The 13,018-nt window shown below is 43.1% G+C and overlaps 1 protein-coding gene across 1 annotated transcript in view; it reads left to right on the top strand.

The window, feature by feature from the left end:
• The first annotated feature begins 676 nt into the window (after positions 1-676).
• Positions 677-13,018, top strand: part of LOC107516217 (prolyl endopeptidase) — a 108,160-nt gene continuing 95,818 nt past the window's right edge. The window contains exons 1-2 of the mRNA XM_016155745.2: positions 677-1,129; positions 6,473-6,547. Coding sequence (XP_016011231.2) covers positions 686-1,129; positions 6,473-6,547 — 519 coding nt within the window. The 5' untranslated portion in view covers positions 677-685. The remainder of the gene's footprint in view (positions 1,130-6,472; positions 6,548-13,018) is intronic.

The following is a 13,018-nucleotide window of genomic DNA, read 5'->3' as shown; positions in this document are numbered from 1 at the left end:
CAAGTATCTTAGCCTAATACCCTTTTCCTCTACAGGGACGATAATAGGTGCTAACTAAACCAACATGTTGGCAGGAGAGGAATAAAGAAACTCTCCCAAAATGAACAAAAGACCCTACATGATTTCTACTTCTCTCACCTTGGTCCCCTCTCAATTGGTAAATCTCAAATAAGGGCTCATCCATCCACCCTCCTACTACACATTAAAACATCTCCACAATCCGGATGCCAAAGCATCCAGTGTCCACCAGGGGTGTTGGAGTAAAGGCAGATTTCTTTCTTTCTTGATCACGACCCATTATTCCTTCCTTTCCAAGTCCAAAGTCGCAGGCAGTGGAAACTAGGCCACCTCAAACCCTCTGATCTCACGGCTGGGAGAGGCAAAGTCTCTCTTTCCTGCTCCCATCCTTCTCAGAACAGGAAGATGGGGGTTATCAATTAAGAAGCAAACCCTGCTGTTGATTCCCTGAGGGAGGCCCCGCGAGCGGGGCAGTGGCTAAACTGGCAGCGGAGGGACTTTGGAGAGGGCGGGAGGAGGCGTGATGGCCCCAGCAGGCGTGACGGGACGCGTGCCCGGCGCGGCGGCCCAGGCCGGCGTGTCCGGCGTGTCCCTGATCGGGATGGGTCTATTTCCGGTTTGTGCCCGGCGCGGTGGCCCGGCAGGCGTGGCCCGGGCGCTCAGCACGATGGCCCCGGGCGGGGGTCAGGCGTGGGTGCAGCGCGTCGCCCGCGTGGCAGTCCGTGTGCCCGGGCACCGCGGGCGCGGCCGGCGGTCCTGCAGAGGGAGCTGTGTGCCCGGCCCCGCTCACGCACGGCGTCTCCCGCTCCCTCTTGCCGCCACCGCCGCCGCTGGGCCCGCCCGCCGGGGAGGGGCTCCCGGCCTCGCCGACAGCTGCTTCCTGCTTCCCCCACGTCTTCGCTGCGGTGCCGCGGGTCTGGTAGCGCGAGCCCTGGCGGAGAGCCCCCTGCCCGCTGCCGCGCGCCCCGCTCCTGCCCGCGCCCCAGCCTCGCCCTGCAGCCAGGCCAGCGCGCTCGCGTCCGCTCCCGCAGCCCGCGCCCCACGCCGTTCCCTGTTCGCCCCGGCCATGCTGTCCTTCCAGTACCCCGACGTGTACCGCGACGAGACCGCCGTGAGTAACCCTGCCCCGGCCCACCCGGCTCCCCGCCGCCGGTGCCGCTGTTGCCGCCGGCTGCAGCGACTCTCCCCGCAGCCCTTTGCCTGCCCGGTGCCTTCCTCCCCTCCCCCTCGGCCTTTGTTTGCGAGAAACCGGCCGGGGGCGCGGGGCTCCTCCCGAGCCGCGGTGTCTTGGGTGCCGGTCTCTATCCGCCTGCGGGCGGCGGAGCCTGTGGCCAGCTGGCCGCCTCCTAAAATCAATGGGTCAAGGGCAGATGCCCAAGTAGGACGTGTCACCTCTTTTTAACTGAAGGAGGCTCTTGGGTAAATATGGTGGTAGCAGAAAGTGTGCATGTGTGTAGATGATGTAGAATTTAAGAACAAAGCAAACTTTTTAAACTTCCAAATTTAAAATCGAGTTGAAGTTCATTCATTCAATTTTAAAACGTGTTGAGCGCCTACCCTGCTCCAGGCCGAATGCTGGGCGTTGGGCGCTGGCGATGCAGGGACAAATCAGAGAAACGCGGAAGGCGATCAGCGACCCGGTAGTGCCTATCCAAGTTTTCCTAAACGGGAAAAGGAGTGGAAACGGGCTGAAAGGAGACTTTAGAAGAGAGAGAGGATGGCCCAGGATGAGTTAAAATTTTGCCTCGGGGAGGGGTTAGCCACCATTTACCTAAGCTGTAGATGAACTCTGGGTAGTTGTTGAGATCCAGTGGGTGGAATTGGTGGGCAAATATCTTTTGTGTGTGTGTACAAATTAATTTGGCATCTTAAGAACTGGAGTGCATCCAAATGTTGTGGGCATGCTTCTCTTAGAAATAGCCAAATTTCTCAGATTACTTAAAATAGAATAAGAATAAAAATGTTTTTGTATAATACACTTCTACATTTTTCTTCTGCTCACTTGGACCCGATTTATGCCGGATTGTACATTAAAGCACATCTCACTTTGGGGTAAAGAATACTGAGGCTTTAGAGTAAAGGACATATTGTTTTAAATTAAGACTTCCAGTGGCACTGATGCATTCATGCTTTCTCTGACCACTGACCATCTGGTAACCATGTTTTCTCAGTCTGTTCAGCTGCTTTCTTACTGAATGTACTCTAACAGCCCAAGAAGTCCTGTTCCTGTGGTGCAAGGAGGTTGATTCCATTGCGTTTGGGAGCAAGGGGATCCTGTTGGAATGGAGAAGAGTCAGACATAGTAAGAAGACTTGAGAGCTAGTTCTGGTTTTGTCACTCACTAGCAAGATCACTTACCTGTTTTGGGCTTTCTGTCTCATATATCAGAGGTCTCCAACCCCCGGGCCGTGGACCAGTACTGGTTCTGGTAGGAACCTGGCCGCACAGCAGGAGATGAGCGGCTGGCTAGCAAGCAAAGCTTCATCTGTATTTGCAGCTGGTTCCCAGGGCTAGTAGCATCACAGCCTCAGCTCCACCTCAGATCATCAGGCATAAAATTGTCATAGGAGCTCTGGTCTCTGGTCCTAAAAAGGCTGGGAACTGTTGTCATATATGAAATAGTAGGCTGGCTTGTCTAACCACAGGGCTCACTTCTGTGGTAAGAATATCATCTTTTGGTCATTCACATGATAATCTAGCTCTGCAGTGTACCAGACTTTACTAATGGGAAGACATGTGACTATCTCATTTCAGGTCTTGAACCTCTTTGAGTTTTCAGGATAGGTAAAAATGTAAAAAACCACCCATTATGTGGTTTGATAAGTGCCATTTTAGATTTATTTTGTTTTTAGGCAGGGTTGCATCTTGCTTAGTTTTCCCAATTTGGGTTACCAAAATCCTTCAGTTCATTTATCTGTGTTTAACAGTTCTCAGAAGGGTTAAGTGAGGATTTTTTGAAGACATCAAAAAGATTGTGAACAGTTAACTTGAAAGAGTATCCAGTACCATGGATTTTATTCCTCTCTGGTTCCTTCTCACCAAAGAACTCGTGATAACTCTAAAGGCTAATGGCTAAGGGCAGGTAGCTCTGGTTCAGCCTGTACTCATCCCAAAATGTACTTGTCACAGCCCTGAGAGTGTATGTTGGGTATCTGTGAGAGAGTCCGAAACCCTAGGCTGGACTTAGGTATTTGTTCAAATTATAGCCTTGATTTCTAGGATGGGTTTCTCTCCAGCAGGTGCTAGAGATTGCTGTAGCTCTCTGTCTCTCTCTCACTTGAATGTCTTTCAACCACATACTGGGAAGTCTCCTACTGAACTATGGGGTTGGAGCATACAACCCTTTTTGGTGGATTTCTGCCCTGTTGAGCAGAAATTTGGAAACCATGACACTTCCAATAACGAGTAATGCCATTGTCCATCCCCCAAGTGTTGCTGTGGGGAAATTCAGGCCTGCTACAGGGGTTAGAAGAGTGTGTTGGGTGAGTGGGGAACACAGAGGAGGATGAGATTAATTGAGCCTGGAAGTTGGCCAGTTGGATAAGGTAGAAAGGACATTCCTGTTTCTGTGACTAAAATAAAGCCATAGTTATATAGGCCTGGATGACCATGGAATTACATATGTTTGTAGGATGGCAGGAAGGCCATTGTGACCAGTGCATCCATGGGTGGATAAGCTTTGATGAGACTTGAAAAGGAAAGAAAAAAAGCAAGTCCAGGGTTTGTGGACTCTGCCTACTGTGTATACATGTCTGCACACTATCCTGAAAGCAGTGGGCAAGTTGTTGAGTGGTACAAGTAAAATATTGAATAGTAACAGTGGCTTATCAAGGCTCTATTTTTAAAACCTCTTGGGGAAATGAAAAATTTGCTAACTTAAGTCCGATGGGAAAATTAGATACTGCCTAACTTGGATTCAGGAGCTGTGGCTATGAGACCACCCCATTTGTAGGATGTGGTCTTATAAAAGAAATGGTGGGTGCGCTTGGCTCCTGGGATCGTCTGTGCATTTGTCTTGGAGAGTTTCTCGTCCTAGTTACAAATGTCTGCTCAATAACTGCACCTCAGTGAGGTGTAGTTTGGTAATGCTGGTTCTGGAAAGATGGGGCTGTTTTCTCGGTGGTAAACATTCAGGAGGCAGCACGGTGTAGGGCACACTGGGTTCTGAGTCCAGGTCTGGCTGTGCACCTGCCAATTCACATCCAGCCTGGCTCATTAGCAAGAGGTTAAGTCCACAGGCTTTGGGGTTGGCTTGAAGCGAGTCACAGCCATAGCTTATTAGCCATCTGACCTTTGTCAATTGTTTTAGCTCTCTCCAGCTTCATTTTTCTCATCTGGGAAAATGAATTAGTAATAACCTCACAGTGAGGACCAAAGGAGATAATGGGACTGAAACTTATGGTACAGTGGTTAGCTTACAGTGGTCTCTGAGTAAACAGTACATCAGTGGCTTTTACTCTTACTAACCTTTCTGAATTGCATTCTGTAATCTGTAAAATAGGAATATCATTAACTCTCCTACAAGTATTTTTTTAAAACATCAAGCAGAGCAGTGTGGATATTCAGTAGAGATTTCATTGCTTCGGGCCTAGCTCTTGGCAACACCTTCACTTAGTCATAAAACTAACATGGTTTCTAGTTAATCTTTTCCACTTCCTTATGAAAAGTATAGTCTCTGGATATGTCTGAGTTTTAGTAAAATAATCCAGGACCGTTTTTAAAGTGTTTGGTCTGTCCCCTCCAAGGAAAACTTGGGAAAAGCTGTTGGCAGAATTTTAGTCCCAGCTCTAGGTCTGAACTTGGTGTGGCCTTGAGTCTGTTGCCCAGTCTTGCTCCTGCTATCTCCGCTAACAGTGCTGAATTGGAAGATACTTTACAGGATCCTTTGTCTGGTTTCTTATATTGTCAGGGAAAAGAAGGTGGTTATTTTAAACCACTTCAGAATATATAAAATGTAAAAGACTTGCAGATGAGAGGAAAAGATAAAAAGCTTTCATTTTAGTGGTAACAATCAGCTAAAATTTAGAGAAGTTTTAGGTAAGGATTTAAAATAGTTTTTTTTTTTTCTTGAAAATTGATCTCATCGGGAGACGTTTTAGTATGATTCTATGTCTTTTGTGCTTGTCAGTCAATTGGTTAATGAGAACAGTTCCCAAGTGTTCCACCTTCATTGGCCATTCTTTCAGAGGGGCATTTTCCCAGGTATCCTCTCCCCCGACACCTGATGAGGACAGGTGGAAGGCTTGGAGTTTTAGCTCAGGAACATTCTTCTCAGTTGGCAGCAGCCACACTGGAACTTTGACCAGCAGTAGATACAGCAGGTTTTTCTTTTCCAGGAGACTGTTTGCTTTCCTTAGGGAATAGCCCTCTCCTTCTGGTTATAGAACAGAGCAAGAAGGAGACAAATTAAAAATTCTTCTGAGATACTGGTAATCTTTCCGACAGCCGTATAGGAGAAGCCTTAACCGGAATGTTGGAGTTGTTCAGAGAGACTTGATTGGAAAGACATTGTCAGTGTGGTTTCAGTTAACTAGATATTAATCATGATGGTATGACATGGAGAGGCTTTGTAATGATTTTTACCTTTTGAAAATTTCTTTAGGCACAGTCAGTCGCCCGGGGAACGGTGACTCCTGATTGCTCCTCCAGATTCTGGTCAGTCTCTGAGGCTGGGCCCAGGAGTTTGGGCTTTTCAATTCTCAGGTGGTTCTGTTATCAGCCCACTGGGAACTCTTGAAGGCTTTCCCGCAGCGAGGCCCTGCTTACTTACACTCAGCACTTTTATTTCCATCGGAGTAGTGTGAATGGGGGAAAGCCTGTGCGCCTCCTTTTACAAACTCGAAGAGGGCATTTCATAACGATACACAAAAAGGAAGGAAGGCTTCAATTTAGAAATGTTCTTTCATTGGTATTTACGTCAGCTTTTTCAGCTGATGTCAATTAGAATCATTAAAACTAACTACACATTAGTAACTTGCTTTTTGGCAGTTTAGACTTAAAGGCAAAACTGATTGTATTATATCTTGAGGGAGATTTTCTAATCATTAGTAAGCTCAGCAAGAACAGGGAAATAAGCACGTGTGCGGTGGTTCCCTCACAGACGTGCCCTTGCCTCCCTGCTGCATTGTGTAATTCTGCGCTGTGCCACTGACAACACGTTTTCAAGTTTCTTTAGCACAGCGGCAGTCCTTTGTTTTGTGTTGCACAGACAGAGCTGTTTCCTATTCTGACCTTTCATCTTTCTTCCCTCTCCAGCTAAAACATTCTTTTCATGAAGGGTGGCTTGACACCTTTGAGAACCTGCCAACTCTGGTTCATGTGGTAATTTGGGCAGACATGTTGCCAGTGAGCCAATAGGGGTATTTTTGTCTGTCTCTTGCCTATTTCTCTATCGCATTCAGATTTAATTGGGGTTAGATAGGAATTATCTAATCCCACATTTTGTCTTTTGCAGGTACAGGATTATCATGGGCATAAAATTTCCGACCCATATGCTTGGCTTGAAGATCCAGACAGTGAGCAGACAAAGGTAATTGGGGCTTATAATTAACGATAGGACGGCCTTAGTGGCTAGCAGGAAACCGTAGACATTGGTAACTATGGCCTTGCCTTCCTGGTATCTTCCTGTGTTTTCTGCTGTGGGATGGTGAATATCCCTGTTAGTATTACCACTTTTTGTCAAATGATTCATGGGAAAAAGACGAAAACATTTTTAGTCCCAGTAAAGATCCAGTAAGTGTTTTCAATAATGTTTGTGGTTTTATAGTGACGCTGATGAACTATTTGAAATGAAAATATTAGAAAGAAAACTGATTTTTACCAAAAATAAACAAACACCTAAAGAAAAATAATGTGAAAGAAAAAATTGCCTAAATACATTTTTTTCCAAAGGAAAGAAAATTAATCATACTGAATAAATATTAGATCTTAAAAACTAAATGCTGATTACTTATTGATTTTAATGCAGCAACAATGAAAAATGAAATTATAGTAAACTAAGTCTTCTTATATTTTATAGACGTAAGGGTGTGGAGGGGAGAATTTTCTGTTCTGTTGAAAAACATAAAACTTTCCTATTCTTTTGGAGAAACACATTGTATTTTGAGCCGGTCTCATTCCATTATTGAAGCTACCCCTAAGTGCAGTATCCCACAGATATTTGTTCCTCCTTGGAGTGCCCAGGACTTGTCATTTGTGACTCATCATTTACATATACTGTGTGTTAAGTTTGCTTAGCTGAGGGAATGGTGTTTTTCCAATCTACTTCAAGTTCCTTGACTTATTTATAACCATATTTACATATTACTTAATATATAAGAATATGTAAGCAGTTTCTAATACGCTCACCATTGCAGATTTTGAGCTGCTTTAGAATCCCACAGTACAGTCCAATTAAAAAAGAAGTTAAATGCACCCTGGGTGGTTTTCCTGACCAGCCTCTAAAGCCTGTGTCTTAGCTCCTCCTGTGTCTGTGGTTCCTTACCACCATATAATATATACCAGTGTTCTCTGGAGAACTGAGCTTAAATTCCCAAGGCAATTCTGATTTACTAGGAAAGCATTCACTCCTGATACGTACCTGCCAGTGAGATTGGGATTCTCCCCTTTCCCCCCCTTTCCACTTCCTGGTCAGTGAGGTTACAAACTCCACCACCTTCGTATCCTTGGGGAAGAGCATAGTGGGGAAAGGAGTGGGGTTAGCCAGGCATGGTAACCTGGGGAAGAGGAGAAAGTGGAGGCAGGAAGAAGTTGCTCTGGCTCAGGTAAATCCCATATCATCTCTTTCTTCTTCCTTCATTCCCATGTGCTGTCTTTCTTGCTTTCTTTTGTGTTCTTTCAAGCATTTCTCTCTTCCTGGTATATATGGTGGCAAGGGATCCAAAGGTACAGGAGAGCTAAGACATAACCTGCTCACTGCAGAAACTCTTACAGCTTCTCCTCTATCCTTTGTTCTTGAAATAAGCACACCATCATTTTGAGATTTTCTAGTGGTTTTTACTTCTATCTGTAATCTTCCTCCTCTCTCTTTTCTGGGCGAGAATGATAGGTATTTGGGTTTTTATTTTTATTTTTACAAAGCATTGGGTTATAGAGGTGGGTAGGTAGAGATTCCCAAATGAGAAACAGGTAGTTAGCTATAGAAGCCCGCGAAGGCTCTAGCTCTGCAGGTAAAGCTAGGAGGAGCAGGGAGCAGGTGTGGGTCTGCCTCCTCACCTGCTCTCTGCCATGGACAGCCTTAATCATCCAGCATTGGACTGAGCTGAGTTAGGGATTAAGCCTGGGAATGGAGAATCATTGACAGCTGTATAACCTGTGATAGTCAAAGCACCAGGGAAGGGAATGAATTTGTATGCACCTCTTGGAAAACTGTCCCCAAGGACTGTCTCTATGATGGTTACTTCGATGTATCGGGTATGACCTGGATTTCTTCAGCCTTTGGTAGCGATTGAGTGATTCAGCGATGTTGTAATGACCCAGTTTTGGTTTATGTGCTAATGAATGCATACTTCGCTGTTCCTTAATTGATAATAGCTGGTCCTGTGGTTGACAAGTCACTTATTAGTAGATGAGTCTTTGCTAATTAGTGATTTTGCAGTTAATATTTGATAGAAGCTAATGAGTGTACATTTCATGGTATGCATTTATTAGATGCTTGCTGCTTTACTAGGAGCTTTGCATACTCTATCTCATTTAATTCTCAAATCCTAAAATAGGTTTTTTATTTTCCCCATCTTACAAATGAAGAAATTGAGTTACTAAGTGATTAAGGAACATGTCCGAGTTCACTCAGCTAGTAAGTGGAGAGTCAGGCCTGGAACTCGGGTAGTCCAGGTGTTTTCTAACTTCAGATTTAAGAAATAGCTTTAGGAATACAAGCTGTAGGAATATATTCATGCCTGTGCTTGCCGTGGGACTTTGTAAGTTCTCCCGCATAGACCCAGGGCTGACCCCACCATTTCCATGCTAGCCTGTTCAGGCAGCATACCACAGGTGTCCGAGGGCCTTGCAGCTATGTCTTCCCTCTGTATTCTCCTCCACACAAACCTTTCTCACTCTTCTCTAAACAGGCTTGTTATTGTTGAAGGCTAGTATATCATCTGGAATCTGATGAGTTAAATTTTGATCTCAGACTGAAAAGATAGGGTATGTTTTTCTAATGAGCAGAAGAGCAACCTGAACATTTTCTACTCAGTTATCCACATAAACCCTGAGGTGATGTACACAATATACGTTGGTGTAAAGAGGAGAATCTTCACATAGCCTCCAAAACAAAGAAAAAGCGGCTTGTTTCATTTTCGATAAAAACCATTCAGGAAGTGAGGAACATTGATAGCTCTTTTCCACTAAGATTTGAAATACTATTGGTAGTTCTTTGACTTAATCTAATATTTAATATGAATTATCCAATTCTAACAGTGCCTGGCATTTAAGGCTTTATCTTTTATAAAAGAATATCAAGCAGATATTTTTAGAAGAATATCTACTTATAACTTAGAAAATTCTGAAAAACAACTGTGAGGAGAGTTGGATCTGGATGAATCCTTTCAAGCTGTCAAAGCCTGTATAACCATATTTTATAGCAAATGTTCCAGATTGTAGAAGATCTTAGATAGCTCATTTGATTCATAAGTAAATCCAACCTTATTATGAAAACCTAACAGATGCTTTGTAAAGGGTAAATTGTAGACCAACACTGCCCAGTAGACATATAATGCAAACCACATATACAAATCAAATTTTTCTAGTAGCCACATTATAAAAAGTAAAAAGAAACAGGTGGAATTATTATTAGAATGTTTTATTTAGTACAGTTGACCCTTGAAAAATGCAGGGGTTAGGGGTGCTGACAGTGCAGTTGAAAATCCACATAGAACTTTTGACCATGGGGCATTGGTTCCAGATCCCTTTGGATACCAAAATCCACAGATGCTCAAGTCTCTTATGTAAAATGGCTTAGGTCGGTACCTGTAGTCAGCCCTCTGCATCCATGGATTCTCAGCCAGGAATCAAAATGCCTTTTGACATGCAGTTAGTTGAATCTACATATATGAAATCCAGGAATATAGAGGGTTGACTGTATGGTTATTGAGAAAAATAAAATAAAATAAAATAAAACGTGTAAGTGGACCCATGCAGTTCAAACCCATGTTGTTCAAAATATTAACTCAAAATATTAACATCTCAAATTTAATTGATATAAAATATTATTAAGGTATTTTACATTCCTTTTTTCAAACTAAGTTATTGAAATCCTGTGTATTTTATACTTATAGCACATATTAATTCACACCAGCCACATTTCAAATACTCAGTAGCCCCGTGTGGCTGTTGGCTATTGTATTGGACAATGAAGACGGACTGACCTTTCTTGTGGATATAAATATAAAGCATATAAATAAATGTTAGGTTAAAAGCATAATTTATCACAAAAATGGAAGAATAGTTTAATATTAATGTTAATAGATTAAAGCTGTGTAATTATCCTAATATTAAAAATAAAAATTATCATTAGTAATAGGTTATGTGATTGTGTATGTAGAAAATCTAAGGGAAACAACTTAAAACTTATTAGAATTAATGAGTTCAATAAGGTGAATATAAAGTAAATATGACATCAGTAGCACTCACATTTACCATTAATAATTAAAAATAAACCTGTCTGACAGTAACAACAAAAGCAAATACTTGAAAAAGAAGAGATTTCAGGCCTACTGGGAGAGTAATAATGTCACTTCAAAAAGTGACATTAGACAGAGAGATCTAGGAAAGGGCCAGTTTGGGTCATTATTTATAGTAGCGAAGGATTGGAAATAATCTTTTTCCAATAATGTAGTGTTTAAGCAGAATATGATGAATCTACTTGATGAAATAGTACATGCACCTATTAAAATGTTAGGCTATACTGAGTGCTTACTAACAGGAAAGAATGTTTATGGTAGGGTATTAAGTGGGAGGAGGATGAAAGATTGCAGTACTCCAGATGATTACAGCTTTAAAAACTACCTTTGTAAAAGCAATCCTAGGAGAATGTATATGGACTAAAGAATGAAAATAAGGGGAAAGTTCTGGGTCAAAATGCTTTACATAACTACTAAGTATCATATTCTCTTAAAGTGTCTGAACTATAGGGAAATCTCGCAGGTATAAAGTGGGAAAGTCTTTAGAATGAGGTTCCAGAGAAGGAGATATGCAGTCATTAAAAATGATTGAAGACTAGATAGGCAAGACCCAACAGGCAGTTAGCCCATACTTCCCATTCAATAGGTTTTTCCAGCTTGTCCTTTGCAAATCATAGGAGGAAGTTTGTAGCATCTTGCTGTACCCCAGTATTTTAATACTGAGGTAATTTGAGTCTCCAGTCCACTAATAACAAGACTCTACTCCCCCTTCCCCCATCCATAATATTAACATGCATGTGGTTGACTTCCTAATCTTTTAACTTCCTAAATTTCCCCTTAGTCTCCTGTGGGAGACACACCAGCCCCAAATCCCACAGTCTACCTTAGCCCTTTGCAACCTCTTTCTTCCCTTCTGTTGGTCTCCAGACCCCTTCAGGTATGCCCGGATCAGATCTTATTCTGGGCCATCTCCCTCTCTTCCCTTGCCTGTCCACAAGCCACTCTGCATGCCCCTCAGTGTATCTGGCTCCCTGCCCCCTTCCTTGTTATCGCTCCCAGTAACATGTTCCGTCAGTATAAACCATTCTCTCGGTGATCAGCAGTGGCTTACTGGCCAAGTTCAGAGACTTTGAAATTGTCCTGTGTTCTTCACTATACAGCTGGACCACAGTTACCAGGGAATCATAGAAATGTTTATGTATACTGGCAAGGGGAACACTCTGCCGACTCTCAGGCCCTCGGAGTTTGCTTACATTGCCTTCATCGCTGAGGCAGCAGTCTCACTGTCTGGTCACTGTGAAAGTACTAAATGAGTATTTTCCTGGCCTTTCTGCCAGAAAAGTCTACACTGCACTATTTACAGTCCTTCTTGATGGTGATCAATTCTCTTTACGTCACTGGGCTTGGTTTTGCAGCCTCAAGGTCCAAATAGAAGCAACGTGCTTTTAACTTCTTGAGGAGTCTCCCCATCATACTTGTCCTATTTTGGCTTCAACTTCACAGTTGAATATTCTAGAACTTGTTACTGAATTACTGAAGGAGAGGTACACAGAGAAAGGAAGAATTTATATCTTTCATGGGATAGCTGCTTAATTGTACCTAATTCTGAAGTCTGGCTTTTCACAGAAACTCTGTTCTCGAGTTTTGGTACATGAGGTAACCAAAAATGTAGAATATCGGTTGCAAATGTAGAGTGACTAATTTCTTTTTTTCTCCCTGAGAACTGTCCTGGACAAAATGAGAATAGCAGAAACTCTTATTTCCTTTGTGGATGATGAGAGAACTGTAATAGGAATCAGTTCCTTCTAATAAAATTAAATTATCATTTGTTTTAGAGAGGATCAGAGGGATCTACAACATAGGTCTTTTCTAGGACATCATTTTCTCTCTCTTCCCATAAACCATTTGGCTGAATAGTTAGGAGTAGTCCATTAGACCTACTGGTAAGAGGCTAGGAAGGTAGAACGGAGGTCATTCAGTCTTGTAGAGTCAGAAACCTGGAAATGTCACCTTTCTCTTCCCCCTTCTCCACGCTGTTTCCTTCCTTGGCAGGAAGGATTTAATTCTTGAAGGACTTCCGATCATCTCCAGGATATTTAGGATTTCTGTAAAGGTATTTTAATGTTACAAAGTTTAGGGAGGTCAGTACCTGCTTTCAGGTATCCTTCCTGTCTGTCCTGAAATCTGGTCTTTTGTTTCTTGGCTTGCCTTTGGTTTTATTCTTTAAGGTTAACCCTAAAAGTGTGTAGCATGAGGAGTTTCTGCTCTGTTCTGGTCCCGGTGTGGCTGAGATCTCCCTGCACCGTGTGCTTTCCGTAGCATAGAATGGAGCCCGCGTGTGGAAGAGCGAGCGGGGAGCTAGGCGAGCAGGGGTTCGTTTG

Source organism: Rousettus aegyptiacus, unplaced genomic scaffold, assembly GCF_014176215.1.
Source record: "Rousettus aegyptiacus isolate mRouAeg1 unplaced genomic scaffold, mRouAeg1.p scaffold_m13_p_1, whole genome shotgun sequence".
Taxonomy (NCBI): Eukaryota; Metazoa; Chordata; class Mammalia; order Chiroptera; family Pteropodidae; genus Rousettus; species Rousettus aegyptiacus.
The sequence above is the reverse complement of the archived record's forward strand: the minus strand, read 5'-3'. Positions and strand labels throughout refer to the sequence as shown.